The sequence below is a fragment of the Cydia amplana genome, chromosome 16, assembly GCF_948474715.1.
Source record: "Cydia amplana chromosome 16, ilCydAmpl1.1, whole genome shotgun sequence".
NCBI classification, from domain to species: Eukaryota; Metazoa; Arthropoda; class Insecta; order Lepidoptera; family Tortricidae; genus Cydia; species Cydia amplana.
The window spans coordinates 2,799,055-2,825,926 of record NC_086084.1 but is presented as its reverse complement, the minus strand read 5'-3'; the positions used below and the strand labels follow the sequence as shown (position 1 = coordinate 2,825,926).

General features: G+C 38.4%; 2 protein-coding genes across 2 annotated transcripts in view; one reads left to right on the top strand and one right to left on the bottom strand.

Annotated features, from left to right (window-relative positions):
* LOC134655430 (oxysterol-binding protein-related protein 9) overlaps window positions 1-26,872 on the top strand; it is a 140,213-nt gene that overhangs the window by 1,890 nt on the left and 111,451 nt on the right. The gene's annotated exons all lie outside the window — the stretch shown is intronic.
* Window positions 1-26,872, bottom strand: LOC134655407 (very long chain fatty acid elongase 7). The gene is made up of 5 exons (XM_063510868.1): window positions 26,736-26,872; window positions 23,362-23,552; window positions 13,863-14,106; window positions 753-895; window positions 1-210 (listed from the first exon to the last, which is right to left on the bottom strand). Exons 1-5 carry the CDS (start codon window positions 26,782-26,784, stop codon window positions 19-21), a joined length of 819 nt encoding a protein of 272 aa, XP_063366938.1. The 5' UTR covers window positions 26,785-26,872; the 3' UTR covers window positions 1-18.

The window sequence follows — 26,872 nt, the reverse complement described above, 5'->3', positions numbered from 1 at the left end:
TACATTAAAATAAATTAGTTATTCAGATTTCTTCACTCCGTTCCCATTTAACGCTTTGTCTTTCCTGATATAGCTTTCTCTGAAGAAGTTCAAGAACATGTAGTAAACAAATACCACATTAGGGAAGTATAGTAGTGGCACACCCATTGAGGCCGGGCAGCTCGGCAGGAACACTTGAGCACTGTACACAAGCATGAATGTGAATTGGATCTGAAAGATAAATATTTTAGTCAGTGGTCCAGCGGGCGCAGCATGGTGCCATTTTTATCGCCTGTCACTATGCCTGTCACTTTCGCACTTACATACTTGTTAGAATTTGACAGGCATGGTGACAAGCTATAAAAATGTAACTGTGCTACTGCCGCTGGTCACAATTTTTTTGACTAAAAATCATAGAATATATTATATCATAATTGTCGGGATTATTTATTATTTAATAATCAGGCAGGCAGTTATTACAACTGTTATGGCATGTATCCAGTAATCATATTCATAAGGTAGTTATCATGAACGAGTACTAGATATAATATGCTTGTCTAATTTATTTTTAAACTTCACATTTTGTTCACGTCTTCTGGGAGTTTGTTCCAAGCCCTCACGAGTGGTGCTCAGAAACAACTTACGGCGTTACGTCCGCTAAGTTAATCAGCTGATGACACTCGTTTGTCCCTCTCCTCGACAGATAGGGACAAACGACGATCATCGACTGATTAAGTTAGCAGCCGTTTATGAATAACGCCATTATTTCTTACCATCTGCACAATAGTGAGCCATTTCTTGTATTTTATGAGTGTTGCTTTGACTACCGGACTGCCTTCGGCCGACATAAGGTAGTATAGGTACATTATGACGTGCACGGCATTGTTGATCATCGGCGAGAAGGATGTTATTCCACCTGTTGAAAAAAAGTCAAAGTGTAAAGGGAAAAAGCGGATAGGATGCATACTGCTCGATTGGGACTTTGCTGCGCGAAGCTTGGTTGAACGAGGAAAAGAGGCCGGGGCACGTCTACACAGACCGAGCAGCTTCGCGCGGCAATTTCGTCACAAGGCGGCTCGCTCTGTGTGGACCCGCCTAGGCGCCAATTTCTAAAACGTCTTTGAGCTATGCCTTCGCGCAAACCATGCCGTCCACAAAACAATGGGGCGGCGCAAAATGTCGTATCATAAAATTTCGTTTGATTTGCAGTGTCCCATGACGCAAAACAGTCAAAATTCGTTATAACTCTGTTGTAAAAGCTATATTATGTAACTCTTAAATAAAATCGGGAATAGCAGTAAGGGATATACGACTTGATCAGAAAATGTATGAAGTATAGCATTGTCCAATGCTCAGTTTTGGTATAACATAAAACATCCAAGTTTGCAAAGTAAAACGATCGAGGCATATCACATTACATGAACCATTTCAGTTCTCGACCCTACCTTTACATGTATCTAATAACAAGACCTTGTAAGTACTAGTTATATGTCTGTTCAGACTTAACCATCCGAATAATTAGTACCTACATGTCTGATATCATCAGCACGTAAGATTTGCTAATTAATTCGTGCACATTATACGAGGTTGTGTGCGTCAATCTGTGTGCAGTGATATCGAATTCCTAAACTTACTAAATATGTATCTGAATATACTTAGAGCGGTTTCACGTTAACGTTTTTTTTTTCTTAACAAAAGGCGCACTTGTATTGTATACGCACCTTCGCGAGATTCCAAAAACGAAATTCCTTATATCCAAAATTAAATAGGAGGGGTAAACTGGCAGCAGTTTGAATAAACATTTGTAGATTCAGGTGTATCACATCACGTGAAAATATGATGGATCTGGTGAGGTTTAACTCACATTTATAGACGGGTCTAACGCGAAATTTATTCAATTACCATTATATACCTGAAACCTGTGTCGAAACGTCGGTATATAAAGGTAATTGAATAAATTTCGCGTTAGACCCGTCTATAAATGTGAGTTAATATCTGGTAAGGTTTATACGAATACGCGGTAATCTCAATAACCGCACGAAATACACTTCCGCAATTGTCAGTTTACTCTTTCTAATTCTGAATAAGAGTAAATATTTTTTTTACACCGGTTAAAGTAATTCCATGATTTAACATTGTCATAAAATAGTAGGTTATCAGATAAGATAAAATCAGAAATCCCAAAGATGAAAGTCATCCTAAAACAAATAAATTTTTATGTTGACTGCATATCTAATCAATTATAATTATAACTATAAAAAATCCGTGAGACTCGAACATATTCAAATTGTTTTAATTTGGTTACTCACATATTAGGTATAAGGTCGAATAAACGCTCTGCAAGCTTCGATCTGTTTTTGAGGACGTTGTGACGGTGCAGTCAAGAGGGCCTACCGCGAAAACCGAAATTTGCACATTGCGGGGATCATTCTCTTTTACCCCAATGAAGGCGTAATTAGAGTGACAGAGAAAGATGTCTAGCGGGCTCAGCACGGTTCCATTTTTATCGACTATCACTATGGCCGTCACTTTCGCACTTACATACTTGTTAGAACGTGACAGGCATGGTGATAAACGATAAAAATTCGACCGTGCTACTAGGGCTGTGCTCCAATTGATCCTTAAAAACGAATCGAAACATGTCGAGAGTTTATTCGACTTAAATAGTAGGTACGTGAAAATAATTTTAATACCACAACTATATAACGAAAACAAAGATGAGACTTCACATTTAAACTGCCCTTTCCATTTGCGTGTCTGTTCGTCTGAGATCTCCGAAAGTAATGTATGTTCGTAATTTATCATTGTTTCAAAGTCTCGCTGTTTTCACTCGGTAAGTTTAGTATTGTGTGGAACTGTCAGCAAATGCGTTGTCGAGCCGCTAATTTATTTAACGCTTTGAAATGCAACATTTTTTAAAGTACCTAGTTAAGTTTGATCTCACTTTGAAAAACATCTAACCACGTTAAATGGTTTTTGATTGGGGACTGATAATCAGTGGCATCGCCGAGTCTTATCCAAATTATTTTACATTGTACTACTCGTACTTGTAGTCATAGAGTTACTGCCCATACTATGGGCCCCTTAGTAAATTCAATTCGTTTAATACGGTGTAAACGTACATGTCAATAGTATGGAACATAGATGATGTATGAGAGAGAGACCACTTGGAATGGTTTTTGTATGTTTTTAAATGTATATAACACTAAGGGTTTATTGCACTAAACTGTTTGTCATCGTTAAAGGGTTCGCTAAATTTTATTGTATGAAAAGTTTCATAGTAAACCGCCGCGGCGCGCTGGGTGACGTTGGTCAGTCTGTCAAGTGCGGACGGTGCATATCCGAACGACCCGTGAACCACTTTTAATTTAGATGCTCTAAATGTCACGTTTAAATACCTCCCCCTCTAATTAGGGTGGCAAAGGCAGACTAATGAGTTCCCTGTTTCAATTTGTGCATATAAATTATTCACATAAGCTTTTAAAGCGTCCATCACGAAATTGGGTAAAATGCCAATCTTATTATAGGAGGTGTTTTATTTGATAACAAGCTCGGACCTTCGGCTTTGATGTGTGTTTAGGTGTTTTATGTTGCTAGTAGCATCACGATTTCTGCTTTTTCACCTATTTACAATACACAAAAGTAGGTAAAATATGTAGGTAAATAACTGTTTAATTGTCATGTCAAAGTGAAAAACTTTAACGTTTTCTTTAAATAAAAATCTGTATTATTTCGACTTATATCTTACTTTTGACTATTATAATGTTAGAAATGTGTAAGTTTGCACGTTTTTATGTGGTTGCTCTATGACACAAAAACTGCTAAATAAATTTAGATGCAATTTGGCACATATATGGCTAATCATATGTTATAAATCTGTGCGTTCCTCCAGAAACTTCCTGCTGCGCACAGCTAAACTGTGGAATAAAATGTCACTAGCGGTTTACCGATACGACCTTCAAACCTTCAAGAAAATAGCGAACTCCCGTCTTAAATTCCGGCAACGCACTTGCAACCCCTCCAACCCCTCTGGTTGCAGGTGTCCATGAGTGACGGCAATTGGTAATCAGGCGATTCGTCAGCTGGTTTACTTCTTATATAATTAAAAAAAGTGCATTTTAATAGTTTCATTTTAAAATTAATTAAAAACTAACACGAGATATAAGCTTAGTCCACTATCTTTTTACCTCCTTTGAGCATACAACTTTCCATCCAGATCCGTTTAAACCTACATACCGGCCCCAAAGGTTTAAAACTAGGTCCGCAATTAAGGCTCCCCTTTGTCCGTAGCGTAGCTTGGGCTTTTTGCTGAATGGATATATTTTTAGTATCCCGAAAGGTCGCCGAAACGAAAGGTCGCTGGGAAATCGTAAAAATGAGATCTGCATAAATCTTAAAAGTATTTATTTGGCGGAGAAAATACATTTTCTGCTCGAGATGGCTTCGGCTTGACGAAAATGAACTGGCCAATTTTCGATCTACGTAAACATTTTCGGATTCGTCGCGATTACGATCTTGGAGCGAAAATTTTATATTGCAAAATACATAACAGATACAAAACGTATTTAATAACAGTATCTCTTTGTCTGTAAATCCGTTCAGTAGATTTTGAGTTTATCGCAAACATAATACAGACATACAGGCAGATGCGGTGGGGGAATTTGTTTTATGGGTACCGATACTGATTACATAAGCAAATCTTGCGAGATTTTATTTTTATCGAAAGCTATTACATTTGTTTCTTACAACGCCTAAAGTCCATTTTCAGTCCACCGTGCGGCTAACATTGTCGCATCCGTCACGGTCACGGCAGAGCAAAGATTTAACCGCTTTGACATAGACATCGACGTAATGTGTCTCTATAAAGTCACGCGAACGAGGTCACGCTAGCGGAACATGTGCACTTTTATACGATAGACTCATTAGTTAGTACGATAGAGAATATTCGGCAACTATTCGGTATTCGGCCTATTCGGCCATTTTGCCGAATATTCGGTATTCGCCCGAATGTAGCCTACTATTCGGCCTAATACCGAATACCTGTTGCACCTACCTAAAACGAGAAATTGCACAATAAGAATAACCAAAAACTAGGTATTTTTAATATTTAGAATGTGTTCTTGGAAAGTTGTTAAATACGAAAACCCTTTTTTGAGCATTTGTTGATTAAAAAACATTTTATTTTTATCACGGGTCTGATTTGTTTGACTCTAACTACATTGTTTAGACGACAACGGTTTCACTCACTTGTATATAGCTAGTTATATCCGCCCAAAACTGTCACGAAACCTATTTACGATGAAGCTATGTTATAAGCCATTACTGCTTGCGTCGCGTGCAACACTGGTTTTATGAAAATCACCATCCGACCTTTGAGTATATAGCCTAAGGAGATGTGATAACGTAAATTCTTCGAACAAATTTTTTCACCACTTTTAGCGGGGGGCAAGGTAAACACCTACAGCACACCACCAAAAGATAAGTAACTCAACAGACACAGATTTTGCTGTTGCGACAAACGCACACTACAATAAAATTCAACACATCAAAAATTACACGCACACAGACAGAGTTTTCACATAACTATGCAGCATACATACGAACATAATAGTGATGGGTCACATCTGAAGAATGAGTCAAATCAGTTTGATGAATGAACTGAATTGTCTTACGAGGGCTGTTTGATAAGTACCCGTTTTCCAAATGTATTAATATCACGGGCCGAAAATATGTATACAATCGTTTTAAGCCATTTTTCAGAGGTGGGAAAATTTAAAAAAACACAGCATTCTTTTGTTTTTTTCTCATTTGACAGCGATTTAGTGAAAGCGTGAACTTAAAATTGTGAAAATGGAGAAAGAGCAGTATCGGTCTGTAATTAGATTCTTGTTTTTGGAAGGAAAAACATGTGATGAAATAAAAGTAAGAATGCAAGCGGTTTACCATGAATGTGCTCCTTCTATGACAACCGTCAGATACTGGTTTAACGAGTTTAAGCGGGGGAGAACAACCGTCTTTGATGAGGATCGCCCAGGCCGCCCAATTGAGGTGACTACAGACGATATGGTTAAGAAAATTGAAAATATCGTTTTAGCATACCGCCGAATTGAACTTTGAGAAATCGTTGATGCTGTAAATGTTCCAATCGAGCGGGTACAAAACATATTAGAAGATAAATTGGGTATGAAGACAGTATCGGCGAGGTGGGTGCCGCGTTTACTCACGGAGGAGCAAAAACGGAACCGACTGACTACTTCGGAGCAGTGTTTGGCCGTGTTCAAACGTAACCCGAAGGAGTTTCTGCGTCGTTTCGTGACCGTAAACGAAACGTGGGTCACCACTACCCTCCGGAAATGAAAGGGCAGTCGAAGCAGTGGATTTTACCGGGTGAACCTGCGCGAAAGATAGCAAAAATCGTTCCATCGGCTGGAAAGGTCATGGCGACCGTTTTTTGGGATTCGCAGGGTATTATACATATTGAGTTCTTAGAAAAGGGGAAAACGATAACAGGGCAGTACTATGCCAATTTATTAGATGAATTTGACGCTGTGTTGAAGGACAAACGACCCCATTTAAAAAATAAAAAAGTACTGTTTCATCACGACAACGCACCAGCTCATTCGTCTAGAGTTGTGATGGCTAAATTAACACAATTACGCTACGCCCTATTGCCTCACCCCCCGTATTCTCCAGATTTGACCCCATGCGATTTATTTTTGTTTCCCAACCTGAAAAAATGGCTCGGTGGTAAGCGATTTGGATCAAATGACGAAGTCATTGCCGCCACAGAGGCCTATTTTAATGACTTTCCGAAATCATACTTTTTGGATGGTTTATTGAAGCTTGAATATACGAGGGGCGTTCAAAATATTCTCGGTATTGATATCTTACGACCTCTTCTAAAATTTCTTTCGTTACTGGCCGCTAAGGTTTATTCATTGACATTAAAAAAAAGTATAATTCGAACCGAGATAGTCTTTTGTTTTTCTGCAATTGCTGAACAAACATGAACATCCTGTGCGAATTGACAATGTTAACTAAATTAGAACATCGATGCGTGATAAAATTCTTGACAAAACAGGGTAAAAATCAAAAAACCATAAAAGAGGAAATGGATTGTGTTTACCGTGAGTCTGCTCCTTCTTTATCTACCATTCAAAAGTGGTCAAGCGAGTTTAAACGCGGAAGGGAGAGTATTGAAGATGACCCTAGACCTGGCCGGCCTGTAGTAGCTACTTCACAAGAAAATATTGATAAAGTGGAAAAACTTATATTGGAAGATGGTCGAGTGAAGGTAAAATCTATAGCACAAGTAACCAATCTCTCTATTGGTACCGTACATGATATTATACATGACCATCTTAATATGTCAAAAGTAAGTGCAAGATGGGTTCCGCGAATGCTGACTCGTCTTCAAAAAGACATGCGTGTAGCTTGTTGTTCCGATTTTATTGACCTGTGCGGTGAAAATCCTGATGAGGTGCTGCAAAGAATAGTTACTGGAGATGAAACCTGGGTTCATCATTATGACCCAGAGAGTAAACAAGAGTCCATGCAGTGGCACATTAAGGGTTCAGCTCATCCCAAGAAGTTGAAGGTCATCCCTTCAGCTGGCAAGGTCATGGCCACGATATTTTGGGATTGTGAAGGAGTATTACTAATCGATTATAAAGAAAAAGGTGTAAATATCACAGGACAGTACTACGCTAACATTCTACGTCAATTAAAGGATGTAATTAAAGAAAAGAGGCGAGGAAAGTTAACCAAAGGTATTCTGCTTCTGCATGACAACGCCCCCGTCCATACTGCTCATATTGCCAAGGCAGCTATTGTTGAACGTGGGTTTAAAACTGTTACTCACCCACCGTATAGTCCGGACTTAGCCCCCAGCGACTTCTTTTTGCTCCCCAATCTTAAAAAGGATCTGCGTGGAAATAAATTTTCTGACGATGAAGCATTGAAGGCGGCAGTGGAGGAGCATTTTTACACGAAAGATAAAAAATATTTTTACGAGGGATTAAAAAAAATAATTGATCGATCTTTTAAGTGTATGAACATAGTATATTGAAAAATAAAAATATCAAACTTTTCGTACTTGTTTGTTTTCATTCTCATACCGAGAATATTTTGAATACCCCTCGTAGGTGGAACAAGTGTATAGAGTTAAAAGGAGACTATGAAGAAAAATAAATGCATATAAACAAAAACAACTGATAATTTTTTTCATAAACGGGTACTTATCAAACAGCCCTCGTATACTATTTATTATAAAATTGTAAAAGTGAAAATTCTGTACATTGAAGATATTAGGTAGCCAATAAAATGATTGTTTGTATGTATGGTTGTCTGTATTTATGTGTCTTTGTGTCTTAGCCCGCACGCACAGCTAAACTGTGGAATGAACTGTCGCCCGCGGGTTTTCCGGGTTTATAGAAAACTAGCTTTTGCCCGCGGCTTCGCACGCGCAGGAGAGTTTTTTTTATTTTGGACCCCCATTTCACCCCTTTAGGGGATGAATTTTGAAAAATCCTTTCTTAGTGAACCCCTAGACCTTATAAGGAACCTACTTGCCAAATTTGGACTTTCTAGTCCCAGCGGTTTGGGCTGGGCGTTGATTTAAGTCAGTCAGTCAGGTCTTTCACGTTTATATATATAGATTTGAATTTCGCGCCTTTTTTTTTACTGACATTATTTGCTTGATCAGCTATATTAAACAAACTGCAGTTATTGAATGAATGAATGATTCATTCAATCATTCAAATGTTGAGTCGCTTTTTTGACTTTGTCACATCCCTTAAGACCGATTCGTCCCCGTACCACTGTATTCATGTTTACATTTTTCTGTCGTTTATGTATCGCAACGGTTTTTTCTTTAAATGGAGATTGTACTTCAATATACATTTAATAATTAGTATAAATACTTATTTATGATAGGAAACGCAATCTTGTTGCGAATTTGAGCTATCAGATCACCTTTTACACGATAATACTGAACAAGTCACCATTTTTTAGGAGAAACGTCTCGCGACACGGAACGATGCAAAATGGCGGTGAAGCGACTTCAAGTAGTTTTATATAACGTGTTTGAACAGTTGACCAATGCCGGAGGGGGTCGCCCGTGTATCACATCTCCTTAGGCTATATACTCAAAGCCATCCGACACACGCGATTTCGTCGGGTTTACATATTCTAATACCTTTAAACGAGCAATTCTTGTATAACATAATAAGGTGATCTTGTGAAATTATAATGATAACTTATATCAGAGTGATGACGACGAAGCGAATGGAGTAAAGCAGGTTTTCACTGTCGATGGAAATTTGAGATTTCGAAAACTTCCTGCCTCATATATCACTACATAGCATGATTCAAAGTCGCTTCCCGCTGTCTGTCTGTCCCTATGTATGCTTAGATCTTTAATAAACTACGCAACTAGGGTTTGCAATCCGGATCCGAAATGTATGAAATTATCCGGTTCTGGATCCGGATCCGCGGATCTTCCCATACATTTCGGATCCGTCGTGCAAACCCTATACGCAACGGATTTTGATGCGGATTTTTTTAATAGATAGAGTGATTCAAGGGGAAGGTTTGTGTATAATTTGTTAACCCGTGCGAAGCGGGGACGGGTCGCTAGTAAATGCTATAAAATCGTGGAATGAACTGTCGCCCGCGGTATTTCCGGACCGACACGACTTTTAAGAAAAGATCGTATTCCCATCTTAAAGGCGGGCAACGCACTTGCAACCCCTCAGGTGTTGCAGGTGTCTATGGGCGACGGTTATTGCTTACCATCAGGCGATTCGTATTGTAGCTTGCCTCAGCTATACCTATCATAAAAAAACTAAGGTGGGTATCCTGGCAATTATGGAATTGAAAGACAAGATATTCTTAGGGTCACTGAACCACTGTAGTTAATATATAGTTTAGCAAGAATAGGCTACATGACTAATTTTTTTTTATGGTTTCAATCGATCGGGTTTGTTTTTAGGATCAAATGTCTATATGGGACCCATTGCATTAAAGTAACACAAAAGTCAGAAATTGTAGTCAAAGTCCGACAGTCGCACTTCACTCGCGAAACGCCCTATACAAAACGGCCAGAGGCCGTGACGTCATCGCCCATCTTGTAGTATGGACAAAACAAGAAAATTGCGTGTCGGTGAAATATTGCGTTTATGTATATAGTTGCTATACAATATTTTTTTTGGTGAAATGTAAGGAATCGAATGGTACCCTTACTTTTATCGTTTTTGGAAGTTGAAAAAAATTTAATTTTGAAACTTTCAGGTCCTGTAATTTTGTAATTTTTCAATATTTTATTTTAATATCCACATTATTGTGATAAATTGCTCGTTTGCTATCTATTTTACTAGATTTTGTTATAAAATTCAACATGTGTCATCATCCCTATTACTTGAAAGTGGAGCATAGGCATAGATAATCATATTGTATTTTTCTATATGCTAGTACTAACCCTTTAAAAAAAATCGCAAGTTAAAGGCTCACTTGCGCCTGTTAGAGCAAAATAATGGCTTCCTATTCATTTGCCAGTGTCATATCGATTTGTGTTAACATCAATAATCAAGTATTTCGGGGATGCAAATTCTTGCCAAAGTTACACTATGTCTGAAAATCAAAGGGTTAGTTTGGGTTAACTATAAATTAGCATTTACTAATTTGAGAGGAAACCGTGAGGAAACCCACATGAAATTTCCCTTCTCGAACTTAAATTAACCACAAATTTCGTAATAGTACATTACAAGTAATCAACACGAGTTACGAATTCCCTTTTCGAACGTGTATTGTACAATATCGCTAAGTTACCGCTCTAGGGTGGTAAAAGTACATTGAAGTCTGACTCGTAACATGCTGGGCTTTAAGAACTCCATTTAAATTAATGGCAATGGTTGATTACGAGTGCTAAAGAGGGGGGTGGGGGTGGTTATTGTCGATGCGCGGAGGGAGGAAATCACATTGAGCCGGGCAGAAAGCAAAAACGGCGTGCCGGTGCCAATCCCATTAGATTGCACAGTCAGCAGCAATAGTTGCTAAGCGGGCGTGGTGTTCAAAATGATCTTGACGCGACTTTATTGTTAAGAGAATAAGAGCGCGTCAAGGTAATTTTGAACAACTCGCCCGCTTAGCAACTTCTACTGCTGAGAGTAGGAGGTCGACTCTAGTGGTTATCGTTTTGATACGAACATGACGATAGTCTTGGTGATTGGTGCGCATCTCACGCACGAGTTTCACCATGCAATATCAAAACCGTAACCAATAGTTAAATCGGAATCGGGTTCATTAGCGAACGGGAAGCTCCTACATTTATTTCGTTTTGTGTTCGCTAATTTGGACACGCGACTTTGGACCCACCCACTGGAACTTCCTTACTGGAAGATTACCATACTTTAGTCCAAAAGCTCTCAAGTACGATGTATGATCCATAATTATCTTAAAATCTTCGTTCAGGTTTGACAATTAATAAAATGTCGGACCTAGTTCATTTACAATTTTACATAATCACAAATCATAACATCACACAAAGATTACTTGATTCCTCACCCTATAAGTGTCGGAGTGTCAAATATTTTTCGCCTTCTTGCAATGGAACAACGTTCAAAATCGTACGTCTTTAACGTCGACCGTGCATAATGGAACATGCCCTACGCCTAGTAACCTCAACGCCGTATTTGCCCCACTAAACGCTGGGCGTACCCATTGTAGGCAAATATTTGTATACAGGCAACAGTTTCACTCATGGCTGTAGAGGTGGGAAATACTAGGCAATACTAGTTATTTACAGGTGTTCCAAGTTAAATGTAAGGTATTTGTAATATGGACCTTTTTACCTGATTTCAATTTCTAAATAAATAAATAACGCAATTCATGCCCATAGGTTAAATTTTGTATCCGATATTTTTCATAAAATCTTAATTTCCCCAAATATTTTTCTTTAGTCCGCTTAGTTAGTGGGCAAAATTGTCAAAATCAAAAATCGATCTGAATTTTCAAGTAGGTTAGGTATTTAACCATGGTTTTAAATGGGCTATAAATTGTTGTAGCATTAAATGGTGTAGGACAGTGGTTCCCAAAGTTGACTGGGCTCCGACCCACCTAACAAATACTGCCAAATTCGAGACCCACGTCGTCTTAAAAAGGGGGTATAAAATGTTATTGGTAACGCTCAGATTCCCTGGTAGTTTCAGGGGCCACTCAATATTCGCTCGCGACCCATAGTTTGGGAAATGCTGGTGTAGGATGCAACTCTGTAATACCGCTCGCAGCGAAGTATTTTATAAATAAAATTGCATTAATGTGGCGATCACGCGCTCTCTGAGAGTATAGGTAACAGGCCCCGTAGCCAACATGCCAATCGCTAACGCTCCGTAGCGAATGAAACGCAACTGTCACTGTCACACTAATATGGAAGAGTAATAAAGAGACGATTCGATGCCGAAACGATAGCGATTGTCACCTTGGCTAGGCCGCCAGGTATTTAATACGAAAAATACTTCAATAACGAGTACGTATACTTTATAACGAGGGACAAGATGGCTCTAATCAGGGCATACATTCAGTGGAATCGTTTAATAGTTAACTCGGAGTCACAGCGCCCATAAAACCAGTATAACTGAATTCGGCTATGAAATACCCGGCCGTTAATGTTGTGGTAAACTTGTATTGAGTCATATGATTGTAAATGTCAGAGATTGCGTAAGATTACTGGAGTACTCTTGCATTGGTCTTTTTCTGTGACGTGATTCGTCCGCGAGTCATCTGAGAAGAGTTCAAAAAGGAAGAGTTTGACAATAGAGTATTTGACTACTACTCAAATTAGTTTCTTTTTTCGAACTGCCAAAACGATTTCGCTACTATGGAGAAACACTAGCATGTGACATCACATTCAAATTACCTAATATAAGTACTCTTTATAGTTTTATACAGGTTTTCCGAATACCCCTTTTTCCAATACAATGGTACCTACCAATACCAATGGGTTGTAATCCAAATATTTTCTCCGCTCTGCTGGATTATTAGTGGATTCCCGGACGTCTTCTCTCATGGAAAACTTGCGCTCTGCCAGACGTGGCTCACTCCGCGATTTCGTTGCGTCGCTACAAGTACCTAAAAGTACATGCGGCCCACACTAATTTTGGTGTCTAGCCATAGTAGTTGCCGCGCACCACTACGGAACGGGGACGCCAGCTCACGCTTGTCATATCTATCATAAATGTCGTAATAGACGCGTTTTGTTAGAGAGTGAATCTTCTGTACCTAGTACTATTAAGGTTAACTGGAAGAGTTAAGAGTCAATCAAACTGAGATGCTGTTGAAGGTCATCACCTAACTTACATGCTAACTATCTTTGTAGCCTTACACGCACGCACACACACACACACACACACACACACACACACACACACACACACACACACACACACACACACACACACACACACACACACGCAGACACAGACACAATTTTTTCTTTCCTTTTTTTGCTTATTCTTTGAATTGCTTAATTTCTGTAACTATTACTTTCATTACCTATTCTATTAGATTAGTCCTTAGTTCTTTACTTAACCTTCACTTTACGAATTTCGATTCCGGCCACCACGTGACAGGCATAGCCTAGTGTGGGGGCCACTGGACATTATGTATTATTAATAAGGTATTTCTTTTAATAAATATTATTCTTATTCTTATTCTTAGAGATCCCATACAGGGATAAGTTCGCCTTTGTTGTATTTAATTTACTCTGTAACTATGTTTCTCGTGTTTTTATTTCTATGTGCAATAAAGTATATACATACATACATACATACATATTATTATTTATTCTGTGCCTCTGCCTCAGTGGAAAGGCAGCCTATTTTACTCACCACCAACATACTTGGTCCCCACCCAAATAATAGTGAGCGTGCTGCAATGATGGTAGACATGCAAGAACGACGCCTGCCCGTCCTTCTTCCTCATGAGGAAGAACACCGTCTCCAGCAGCTCCAGTAGCTTCAGTATAATGGTCCACCATAGGAACCGGAGCATCCTTAAGGGTTCAGGGTTGAGGGAGTAGTCGGGGAGCACGCAGCCGAAGTGGTAGGTCGTTGTCCAGCCTGAGGTCATTATCTGGAAGAAGAGGGTTCATGTAAAATATCAACTACTAGCGACCCGCCCAAGCTTCACACGGGTTAACAAATTATACATAAACCTTCCTCTTGAATCACTCTATCTATTAAAAAACCGCATCAAAATCCGTTGCGTAGTTTTAAAGATCTAAGCATACATAGGGACAAACAGACAGCTGGAAGCGACTTTGTTTTATACTATGTAGTGAAATGTTAATGCCTCTTTAATATAGTCTTTTTACGCTGGCACATGTTTTATATACCTACACAAGCACAACTAAATATTTGTCACACTTTGCTATGGTTACGGTCTCCTGAGTCACTCTTAAAATTCTAGGTTTTTCGTATTTAAATGAACCAAACTTGCATTTTATGGTAGTTATATAAGACCTTTCCATAATGGGACATCTACTGAGTATTTAGTAGAACATGATACAGCAGTTCTTCTAACAATCTATGCTACTATTGTCTACTCGCTGATGGGACAGAATAACAACAAGAAATAGTTGATTGACCCATTTAGTGCAGCATGGGACAGAATTTTTGCCATGATGACCGAACTGGACGAAATTAACCGGGACAATTTCTTCCATATCGAGTGAACGCGTCCATTCATTACAGTTAATTAATTATGTACATTGTAATGCTCAAAAGCAAATGACGGTTTCCAAAGAATAACCTCCGCCGAGAAGATAGCAGTACAAATAAATTATCCCCGAACAATTCTAAGTAAATACACCACTAGAAATACAGAGCCAGAATAAAGAAAACTTCAGAATCAGAACAATGTTCATTAGTAAACCTTTGAAGTCCAAGCCGTCTCAGCAGTTTAATTAATTCTCTCTAGGTAATCGTTCGCAATGCATTAAGCGGATCGCTCGACTGTGCTTAAATTACAGACTACTTCCTACAAAGAAAGAGAATTTTGTATAGAGGCGGATTGTCAAAGTAAATTTTGTAGTCACTGTAAAACTGCCATCTTTTGGCCCCATCGCTCGAAAGGATGGCGCCATACCTTTGGCCTATACTCGTGCAGATGGCGACACTTTTTTATATGTAACACATATCAGTAAAAGAACAATGGATCAAAGTCAAATGGCGTTCTAAAAGCTTTAATTAATCATGTGTCGAAAGATGGCAGTAAATTTACTGTGACTACAAAATTTACTTTTCCAATCCGCCTCTATACTATTCTCTTTGCTACAAACTTCGCATTACTTTCTATTACTACTTACCAATCTTTGAAAATGCTTCATTATTTTCAAAGATTGGTAAATAGTAATAGAAAACGCTTGTTTTCCAGTCGCGGTCCCTATTTAGAGGCAATATTTTACTACAAGCCAGACCACTTTGATGCATCTCATACCAATAATTCAAGCTGTTTTCAGCAGTTTATTCAATATTCAATAAATTCAATTATTGACCGAAGCGTAGCGAAGGTCTACGTTTTAACTCGGGCATTTTGCTTTTGTATGTCCGGATGTTCTCCGCTACAGGTCGCAATTCTTAACCGATTTTCGTGAAATTTTGTGACCGAATTCTATGGCTAAAAAAGCGGCCAAGTGCGGGTCGGACTCGCCCATGAAGGGTTCCGTATTTAGGCGATTTATGACGTATAAAAAAAAACTACTTACTAGATCTCGTTCAAACCAATTTTCGGTGGAAGTTTACATGTTAATGTACATCATATATTTTTTTTAGTTTTATCATTCTCTTATTTTAGAAGTTACAGGGGGGGGACACACATTTTACCACTTTGGAAGTGTCTCTCGCGCAAACTATTCAGTTTAGAAAAAAATGATATTAGAAACCTCAATATCATTTTTGAAGACCTATCCATAGATACCCCACACGTATGGGTTTGATGAAAAAAAAATTTTTGTGTTTCAGTTCGAAGTATGGGGAACCCCAAAAATTTATTGTTTTTTTTCTATTTTTGTGTGAAAATCTTAATGCGGTTCACAGAATACATCTACTTACCAAGTTTCAACAGTATAGTTCTTATAGTTTCGGAGAAAAGTGGCTGTGACATACGGACGGACAGACAGACGGACAGACGGACAGACAGACAGACAGACATGACGAATCTATAAGGGTTCCGTTTTTTGCCATTTGGCTACGGAACCCTAATAAAAAAAATTTGTCGATCCGGTTTTTGGAAATTTTTCAAAATGGCGGAGTCGTGATAGCTCCCGCCTAAACAAATAGTCGTATCGGTATCATAAGAGTTTTTTCTTTTTGAGATATGTTTATGGCCAAAAATTCAGAAAATTGGTATCGCTGGTTTTGGCGGTATTTAGATATTTAGTTTTTACTTGAGAATGAGTAGCTAAATTTCGTCAGCTTTAGTAAGAATGGCGTATTTTGCAAACGTTCGCTTTTATTGTTTGCGCATCGGCAGGTCCCTGGTTCCATCCCCAGTAATTGTATACTGCTACATAACTTTTTGTATTTTTTTATACTTAAATTTCGTATAGTTGTTTTTTATTTTATTTTTTTATTTTGAAAAAATGAAAAATTTCGTATGTTTTATTTATCAAGCGCGGGTTAAGCGTATTCGTTTAATTTTTGTTTGTAGCTTTATGTAGTTTTTAATTTTTTGTTTATATTACATGTACTATACCTATATTTTAATAAATATTTTTGCCATACATTTATTCAGTTTTAAGTTCTACTCGCGAGGTCTACAGCTCACAGAGCCACTAGTTTATTTATTTCGAATCTGAGGGAACATTTTTACAAGGATCACTTGTGCGACTGTCTGTCCGTCTGTCACAGCCTATGTTTTTATTTGTATATTACGCTGTATTCATCCAATGTGAGTAAACGTAGGTACCTAACCTGTTCTCCACTATCCGTGTCAGAGTTGAATCATAGCTTTCGTTCAACGGTTTGTAAGTTAATTTAGCACACACGACTCGCGGATACGGGTTGGTTACATCCTATTGAGTCACTGTGACTGATTAAATTTGCGGTTTGTTACTTATGCAATTCTCGGTCTAGACTTTTAGCATTTATATGTATATTAGTGCTGCATGCTGGTGATTCAAACTCTTTTTGAAATCTTCTTCAATTTGTTCGTCAACTTTTAGACACAAACAAATGTAAGTTTACGTGGGTAATCAAAGATTGTGGACTCCTTAGTCATCATAGATGGAATATAGGCATGTGCGCGAAAAAAACCTACAATTTCTGATAATAAGATTTAAAAAATAAATTCTGTTCAAACCTGGCAATGTTGAAAAATTTCCTTAGCAAACGTCACCGATAACCGCAAGCGATTTGCAATCCATTACGGCATTTGATCGGTCGATTGAATTCGTTGCTCCTACTTGGCCAGCAATTATCTAAAATCGCCTACCATTTGTTGCAATTGTACATACAAAAACAAATCAACTTTATACAAAACAAAGCCCCACCCACTTGAACTGCGAAGCTCGATAAACAATTCCCTTTGAAGTCACCGTCATGTCACAGATACGATAAAAATAGAAGCCGATAGCCGCATCGCGATTCTACGTCGAGGATCACCGACACAATGGGTTGTTTGTAAATAGAGCGTTGGCGTCCGTTGCCGATTGCGGATGGAGATAGGGAAATGCTTTTATGGCTATATGTATAATAAAATTATGGCAGATATTTTTGCACGCTTCGCTGTCGTTGCTCTAAATATAATAGTAAGTAAATATCCTTTATTGCAGCAATAATTATACATTCTACATACATGTATACAAAGAAATTTTAACGGAAAATACGCGATTTAAGCGATAAGACCACCTGTTAAGTGTGGTCTTATCGCTAAAATGCGATCTCTTCCAGACAACCTAATATATTAAATAAATAATAAATATAGAAAATATTGCCGGGGGCCAAGCCAAGATGACAATCATAACAACAATGAAACATAAATGAGCGTTACTTTTATTTTTAGCAATTTTTATATATTGTGACCTTTTTTGCCACTTTTGTGTTATTTCTAGTCAGGATCGCGTCTAGTATATATCCTCTAAGTTATATTATATAGTACATACGAATAAGTAATCTAAAGTAATCTCTAATTATGTTGAAAGTTGTCTATTTCGCAAAGGCTACACAACCTTCGCTGTCAATAAGATCCACACAAAGGCCGACGCGGGTAGGATGTTTGTGCTTTTATGAGATGTACAGCTTTGTACGGCCCGTCAATAATGTACCTGAAAAACGACGGGAAAGATCTCAAAGGAAATAAAATGTAGTTACATGCCCACTCCTGGACCGCTAGTGTTCATTTCATTCGATTGCGTGACGTGACGTTTGCGATTGCGTTATGTATATTGCATGGGATTTTGAACAGCGCGCCAAACGGGGCGCGCCAAACGGGACGTTATGGAAACCCAAAATCTCATACAAAATGACACTAAGGGCTCATTTAGACGGCGCGCGAACTCGTATACGATTTTAGTTACATTGCGGACCATGGAGGTTACATCAATTCAGCCGACCGATCAAATGACGCAATGTAATGAAACTCGCATGCGAGTTCTCGCACCGTCTAAATGAGCCCTAAGTGAGGTACTGTACTGTTAACTCCGAGTTTAAACGGTAAACTTAGGGTTAGTTGGCTAACCCTGGAACGTGCGAGTGGCTAACAAGTATGTTAGTGCGAAAGTGACGCATGACACGACAGGTGATAAAACCGCCGCGGCCACGATAACACGACAAATGCGCAACCATCATACGCACAGAGATGAGTAGATGACGTGGGCGTTAAGAGGCGGGTACACTGAGCGTAAATATTTAATGAGGCTATGCTTTCAAAGTGCTATATATTTCATATTTCACGGTGAATATTAAAATGAGGTACGAGTATGCTGCGGCAGCGGACTTGCGGACTCCGCTCATCCGATACCGAGAAAAAGTTTAGATTATTCGTTGTTAAGCTGAATAGGCTTGAACAGTGAAAAAAAATAGGAATACAATATTTTGTGTACCTAATTCCCAGGAGTTTATTTCCATTTACATTGCGGTAACCACGCAGTAACCCAAAGAGCGATGGAAAGAAGAATGAGGAATCTCACTTAGGGACAGGAAAACAAACAAGTTGCTTCGGGAACATAGTAAAATCACTAATGTAACCAGACGAATAGTGAAACTGAAGTGGGAGTGGGCTGGACATGTGGCCCGTAAAGACGGCTCGTGGTGCAAGAGGCTGGTAGAGTGGAAACCTTGGGGAGAGTCACGCCCAGTAGGAAAACCAGAAATGCGTTGGTATGACGACAATAAAAGAACAAATGGATCAAAATGGATACAAAGAGCACAAAATAGAACAGAATGGCAAATTTGAAGGAGGCCTACATCTTAAGGATTTAAAAGGGCTTAAAAGAAGAAGACATTGCAGTATTGACTATGCACGTTGTTGGCGGAAACTGAAAGAATTATACGCTTGCTCAATTTGGCAAGAATGTGAACTTTCGTGGACTCAAATGTTCACATTTAACAGTTGTCAATTGTCAAATAAGTAACATGATCCATAATCGTAGATTTTCAAGTTTCTTACACTGATATAAACTTTGCATTAGTTTACATTTGACATTTCAACTTGTTATTTCTGTATCACTAAGAATAGTCTACGCTCCAATGTACACTCTATTAACATACACGAAGATCTGACACGCACTTCACAGTTAACAATCGTTTAGAATAGATGATAACCGTGCTTAATATGTCTATTATGATTGACACAGTAGATTGACTATTCTTGAACCTTAGGTCGATGAGATAAGGACTACCAAAAGGCGATTGAATAGGTACTGTTGTAGGTACAATATAATATTTAAAACCTTCGCGTTTTGAACACATATTAACTCACATTTATAGACGGGTCTAACGCGAAATTTATTCAATTACCTTTATATATACCGACGTTTCGACACAGGTTTCACTGGTCATGGTCGCGGCCAACTGAAGTTGTCTCCACTGAACGCCATTATTATCCTCGAGTTGTGCGAGAAGCAATTGAAATCAAGAAACACCCCAGGAATTTTAATAGGGAGGATGGATTCAACTTATCGCCAACTTGGGAACCAGTGATACAGAAGTTAAAGCCAAAGGATCTATCTTCGGACGTGTGCGTGGATATTGTGAGTGTTGCGTGTCGGACTATTGACAATAATTAACATTATGTGTAGTGGGTGGTTTGAAAATGTGATGTCTACCCCAAACTTTTTCATACACTTTTCGTCGGGTAGTTGCACAAATCTCTGTTTTGACATTTTGCTGAGACTTCAGTTGGCCGCGACCATGACCAGTGAAACCTGTGTCGAAACGTCGGTATATAAAGGTAATTGAATAAATTTCGCGTTAGACCCGTCTATAAATGTGAGTTAATATGTTGTAGGTACTATTATCATTCCGACGCTCGGTCCTGGGTGATATAAATAATGGGTCTTGTCTTACTTGCATGCTTTTATCACATAATATAAATAATAGTATCGCGGGTTAGCGGGGGTCACTATTAGTAATGACTATTTTATAGTTGATAGACGTTAGCCCCTTATTAGGATACTTGGGAGGAACCCTATCATGAGGTTTTTTACGAAGAAATCTTGAGACTGAAGGAAGCTAAAAATATCGTATCGTAAGTCTTTTTTTCTGGGATTTTCTTGCTTTTGTACATGACTAACGACCCGCCCCGGCTTCGCACGGGTTAACAAATTATACATAAACCTTCCACTTCAATCACTCTATTAAAAAGACCGCATCAAAATCAGTTACGTAGTTTTAAAGATCTAAGCATACATAGGGACAGACAGCGGGAAGCGACTTTGTTTTATTTATTTTTATTTGTTTTATACTATAAAAGGTGATAGACCAGTTAAAGACAATAAATAGGTTATACGCCTTTTGTTTTCAAGCCAATTTTGCGAATGAATCGTTGATGTTGATATTAATATTAATCTTGACTCTCCTTTACTTTACTGTGGCTACACACCTCCGTTTATTCGAATTTTATTGTATTCGAAGTGTATTTTATTGTAGAATCCCAACCTTGTTACCTTGTGATAAGGTTATTTTTCTTGCACACATCTAAGATTTACACGTCTCGTCACACGCCATTACACGAGTAGGTACCTACCTGAAATGCGTGTCGTGATTGATGATGATGATGATTGTACGGTACCGCCATTGAGCTAATACGACTGGTTTACAAGCGCTTCTTCGTAGAATCCATTATTATGAAGGTATGTTACTAAACTGAACTATAAGAATGTACAGTCACCACACGGGATTGTTTTCAGCTTCTTCGGAAGTCGGGAAGTGAATTTATGTTACATTGCAGCCGTCTTGTGTGAACCTTGTCGATATGCAATCTATTCTGATATATTTTAGCAGCGGATCGGCCCGCGGGACCGGAATATGAGATTATGTCCCCGACTTTACGACTCTGTGGGACACAAATTGCCAATAAGGCACTGATTTTTACTATAGGCTTGGATATTAGCTGTTTAACTATTTGAGAATGAGAATAAATCATTATGCTCAATATCCGTTACTTATTTTACAGTTTATGGCAAACTAATTATGGCTTGCATGATAGAAACTATAGAAAGCGGTTACTGTTAGTCTCTATGAACCCTTAGAAAGTTCCAGGCCTGTTGCAGACATTTTATAAAACTTAAACTCAATACAATACATATACGAGGGGTGTTCAAAATATTCTCGGTATGAGAATGAAAACAAACAAGTACGAAAAGTTTGATATTTTTATTTTTCAATATACTCCCCCCCTATGTTCATACACTTAAAAGATCGATCAATTATTTTTTTTAATCCCTCGTAAAAATATTTTTTATCTTTCGTGTAAAAATGCTCCTCCACTGCCGCCTTCAATGCTTCATCGTCAGAAAATTTATTTCCACGCAGATCCTTTTTAAGATTGGGGAGCAAAAAGAAGTCGCTGAGGGCTAAGTCCGGACTATACGGTGGGTGAGTAACAGTTTTAAACCCACATTCAACAATAGCTGCCTTGGCAATATGAGCAGTATGGACGGGGGCGTTGTCATGCAGAAGCAGAATACCTTTGGTTAACTTTCCTCGCCTCTTTTCTTTAATTACATCCTTTAATTGACGTAGAATGTTAGCGTAGTACTGTCCTGTGATATTTACACCTTTTTCTTTATAATCGATTAGTAATACTCCTTCACAATCCCAAAATATCGTGGCCATGACCTTGCCAGCTGAAGGGATGACCTTGAACTTCTTGGGATGAGCTGAACCCTTAATGTGCCACTGCATGGACTCTTGTTTACTCTCTGGGTCATAATGATGAACCCAGGTTTCATCTCCAGTAACTATTCTTTGCAGCACCTCATCAGGATTTTCACCGCACAGGTCAATAAAATCGGAACAACAAGCTACACGCATGTCTTTTTGAAGCCGAGTCAGCATTCGCGGAACCCATCTTGCACTTACTTTTGACATATTAAGATGGTCATGTATAATATCATGTACGGTACCAATAGAGAGATTGGTTACTTGTGCTATAGATTTTACCTTCACTCGACCATCTTCCAATATAAGTTTTTCCACTTTATCAATATTTTCTTGTGAAGTAGCTACTACAGGCCGGCCAGGTCTAGGGTCATCTTCAATACTCTCCCTTCCGCGTTTAAACTCGCTTGACCACTTTTGAATGGTAGATAAAGAAGGAGCAGACTCACGGTAAACACAATCCATTTCCTCTTTTATGGTTTTTTGATTTTTACCCTGTTTTGTCAAGAATTTTATCACGCATCGATGTTCTAATTTAGTTAACATTGTCAATTCGCACATGATGTTCATGTTTGTTCAGCAATTGCAGAAAAACAAAAGACCATCTCGGTTCGAATTATACTTTTTTTTAATGTCAATGAATAAACCTTAGCGGCCAGTAACGAAAGAAATTTTAGAAGAGGTCGTAAGATATCAATACCGAGAATATTTTGAACGCCCCTCGTACCTACACTCCTTTCTTTAAAGGATTCGCATTCCCTCAAAACAGCTTGCAAAATTACAGCCACAGGCAGTTTTTAGTTTTTGAGTTCATTGATGGTGATTTCTGATAACGGCTAGCATGTGATGTCAAAAAGGGAATACTTACCCTCCAAGTAACGACAGTGTTAGCGATAATTTTCACCACGTCGTCCCACATTATTATACTTTGCAATATGTAAGGCGGCCGGTGTTTTATGTAGGCCGATGATATAATCTTGATAGCCAAGTAGGAATAAATACTTACCCCCCAAGCAACAACAGCGTTAGCGATAATTTGGACCACGTTGTACCATTTTATGACGCCTCGCAGTTCGTAAGGCGGCCTGTTCTTCATATAGGCCGGTAAAATGATCTTGATGACGGCCAGATAGGTGGTTATGATGAAGAAGAGAGGCCATGGTGAGCCCATGAGCGACCAGTCTAGGAGGCGGGGATCTGAAACATCAAATTTTTCATAAAAACATAAATTATCTTTGGTATCAAACAAGACGCAATCGAGAACGTAACTTACTTTCTATGCATCTCGCTCGTACTCGCATATTAGCGCGAGCGAGATGAATAGAAAGTAAATTACGTAGACGTTAGCGTTAATGTCAGTTTTGACACTGTCAGTGACTCATGGTACAGGTAAAAATGGCGAAAGTCATTAAAATTTGTCACTGACCAAGTGTCAGTAGAACAAGCCAGGCAATAAGTATTTGGCTCGAAGTATAATATTCAGAAAGTTTACAATATTTCTATTTACTCGTATTTCATCGGTAAGTGCTGAAAGAGGGAAGACTTTTGAATCAGACTTGTTGTGTGGGGAGCAAATGCATCCTTACGTTGTTGACATTTTAATCATTAAATTAAATTTTGGTCATACTCACAAATGTCAAACGGATATTATTTTTGCAAATCTAAAATACCAATCTCTATACACATCTCTGCAATCTAAAATATCCTAGAGTCAGACCGAGAAAAGTCTGCAGCGATTTTGATAGCCCACGCAGTGCAAGTGTCATTTTAAACGTCAAACTTCTATGAAATTATGACGTGTAAATAACACTTGCACTGCGTGGGCTATCAAACTCGCTGCAGACTTTTCTTGGTCTAACTCTAAGCGCTTTTACACTTAAATGGTCAAGAAACAAACGATGTTCGTAAACAATAGCAGAGCGAAGCTTGATGACCTGACATGATACTGACAGTCTGACATTACTGACGGATTGACACGATCCATCAGTTTTGAATGAGTTTCGAAAAGATAACGCTCATTGTCCACTTGTGTAGTGATTGCAGAAGCAATTTGATTTAATTGTTACGTATTTGTGTGTATAAGTTACGAAGGGATTTGAGTAGAGTTGGAAAAGTTCTTGGCAATGTTTGGAATTTGACGAGAAATAAAGAAGGGTAAACTATTATTTTGTTATCGGACTGAAGTCTTACTTAGGGTTTTCGTCAAAAATAAACGATCGTTTTTAATTGACGTTTTCTGAAATTCCGCATACTTTTATTATTATTATTTTCTTCTGATTCTAACTCAGCACTGAACATAAACAACAAAAAATGAGGTCGTTTACATATTTCACAAAAAACTCCAAATTGCACTTAATTTATACGTTCTTTAAGCAATATGCAGCCATCATTCATAATATTATTCACGCAATGAATCAGAATAGCTTATTTGTAATCATATTAATGAGTCTTATCTCAGGTCTGACTCTAAAAAATTGAATTGTTTACAACATTGTGAAGATGTTGCCACACGGTGAAAGGAATTTGCATGAGAATATAATAGCGCAGACGTTTGTCTCTCTATAGGTTTATATTCATCTAACAGAATCTAGTGTTGCACTAACGTCATTGCTTCGTCGTATACCAATTTCAAACTACTTCATTTCATGCCATTCGCTAAATCACTACACTGTCAATAGTAATGTCATTAATCAAAAGAAGGATATGTCACGTATGTCATTCATACAGATCTCAAGGTCAATGAGACGAGCGTCTTCATAACTTTTTACGCTCATCTTAACACGAGAACGCCCTTCTGGCCGCTGAGAAGCAAACTCCTCCCATGGTAGTAGTGGTACTATCCTCAATAAACTGAGCCGAAATGGCATAGAGCTAATATCTAATGAAAAAGAGAAAAAAATTGATTTTCGTTGGTTTTGATCTAATTTTTCATCGTGCTAAGTTAGTCAATCTTCTGCTTTTCATTTTCTGCGCATCTGACCTGGTGAACGGACTTAAGCCCGGAAACCGCTAGTGCCTAGATTTTGTAAGACAATTAATCTAGAACCTAAAATATGACTAGGTTTCATTGCAAAACAGAGAAAGGCGTGTCAGGATTTGTTGATAAAGTACGTTTTCTACCTACTTAGTATTCAACCTGCGGAGTTAGCCTGCATACATGTTCTGCGTAGTGTTTGAAAGTAAGACCTGAGAATGATACGGCGAAAAGTACAGTCGGCATTAGATACATGTCAATGGGTAGTACATCAGGGTGCCTAGCCAAGATGCCAATCGTTTGTGCTACAACAACGAAACGCTATCTGTCTCGATCGCACTAATATGTAAGATTAATAGAGAAACAGAAAGCGTTTCGCTGTCGTAGCGCACACGATTGGAACTTGGCTAGGCCCGCCGTTCAAACTTGGGGGCTATTACCCTCTTGGGGTTAACAGCGATTTCATGGTGGTAAAATGTATATCACTAAACTAAATTATGTTTGCTTGTAATGATTTGCTTACAATCATCTTGAATTGGCAATAAATTCAGCCTGTCCAATACAATATTCAAGATATTAGGAATCATTTGATTAATTTCTACAGCAGCCTAACTTATAGTTACTTACTTAGTTTTAGTTTTTATTATTATTTGACTTGAGAATTATTGCTGTAAAGTAATTTCAATATTATAATATAAAATTGATGAATATCAGTCATCTCATCTATTTGTATATTAGGTACTCGTACCTACTTGCCTCTAATTATACTATACTATTTAAAAGTAGAGTGTTCTAGTATTTCTGTTTTAGTGCATAAGCATATATGACGCTGACTGTACAGAACAATATCCGATTATTCACAACAATGTCTCAACATTTGTACTGATATTACGAAAATGGTAATAGTCTGAATGCAGCAGGAATTAATTATACAATTGCTCTTTGAGGATGCCGACATCACGCCACTGCAGCCGCGGGGGTCCGTATCTTTTCAATTTGATGCAATTACGTAGTTCCGTGTGAAAAGAATGATATAGTAACATTGAGTTATTATTACTATATATAGAGCCATACCAAACAATGAAGTTGTCGCAATCGCAAACATACCACGCGACCCAAACGTCATAAGCGACGAAAAAATTCATGGCGCTTACGCGTTTAGGTCGCGAAATTCACGCTCCGCTCCTATTAGTTTGTTGTCAAAGCAACAACAACTCATAGTGCAAAATATTGGTTCTCTGTGCCGGTTCTATACGTGAGTATAGTTCGTTGCATGGCACAAACTAATTCACATGTACAGGGCATTCTTTTAATCTAGATAGCCGGTGGTAAAAGGACTCGTGAGACTCGCAGCCCAGTTTCAAAAAACAATGCATATAAAACTGCTTATTTGTGTACTTAATTACCTGCTCTTTCATAGAACACTATGTCGTACGCTCTCACGATATAATCCATTGTGTCACGACCACACTCCACTATTGCTTTGCACTAATGTTGTGGAGTTTGGACCTTATACATTATATGGATGGTGAATTCGTTTTGT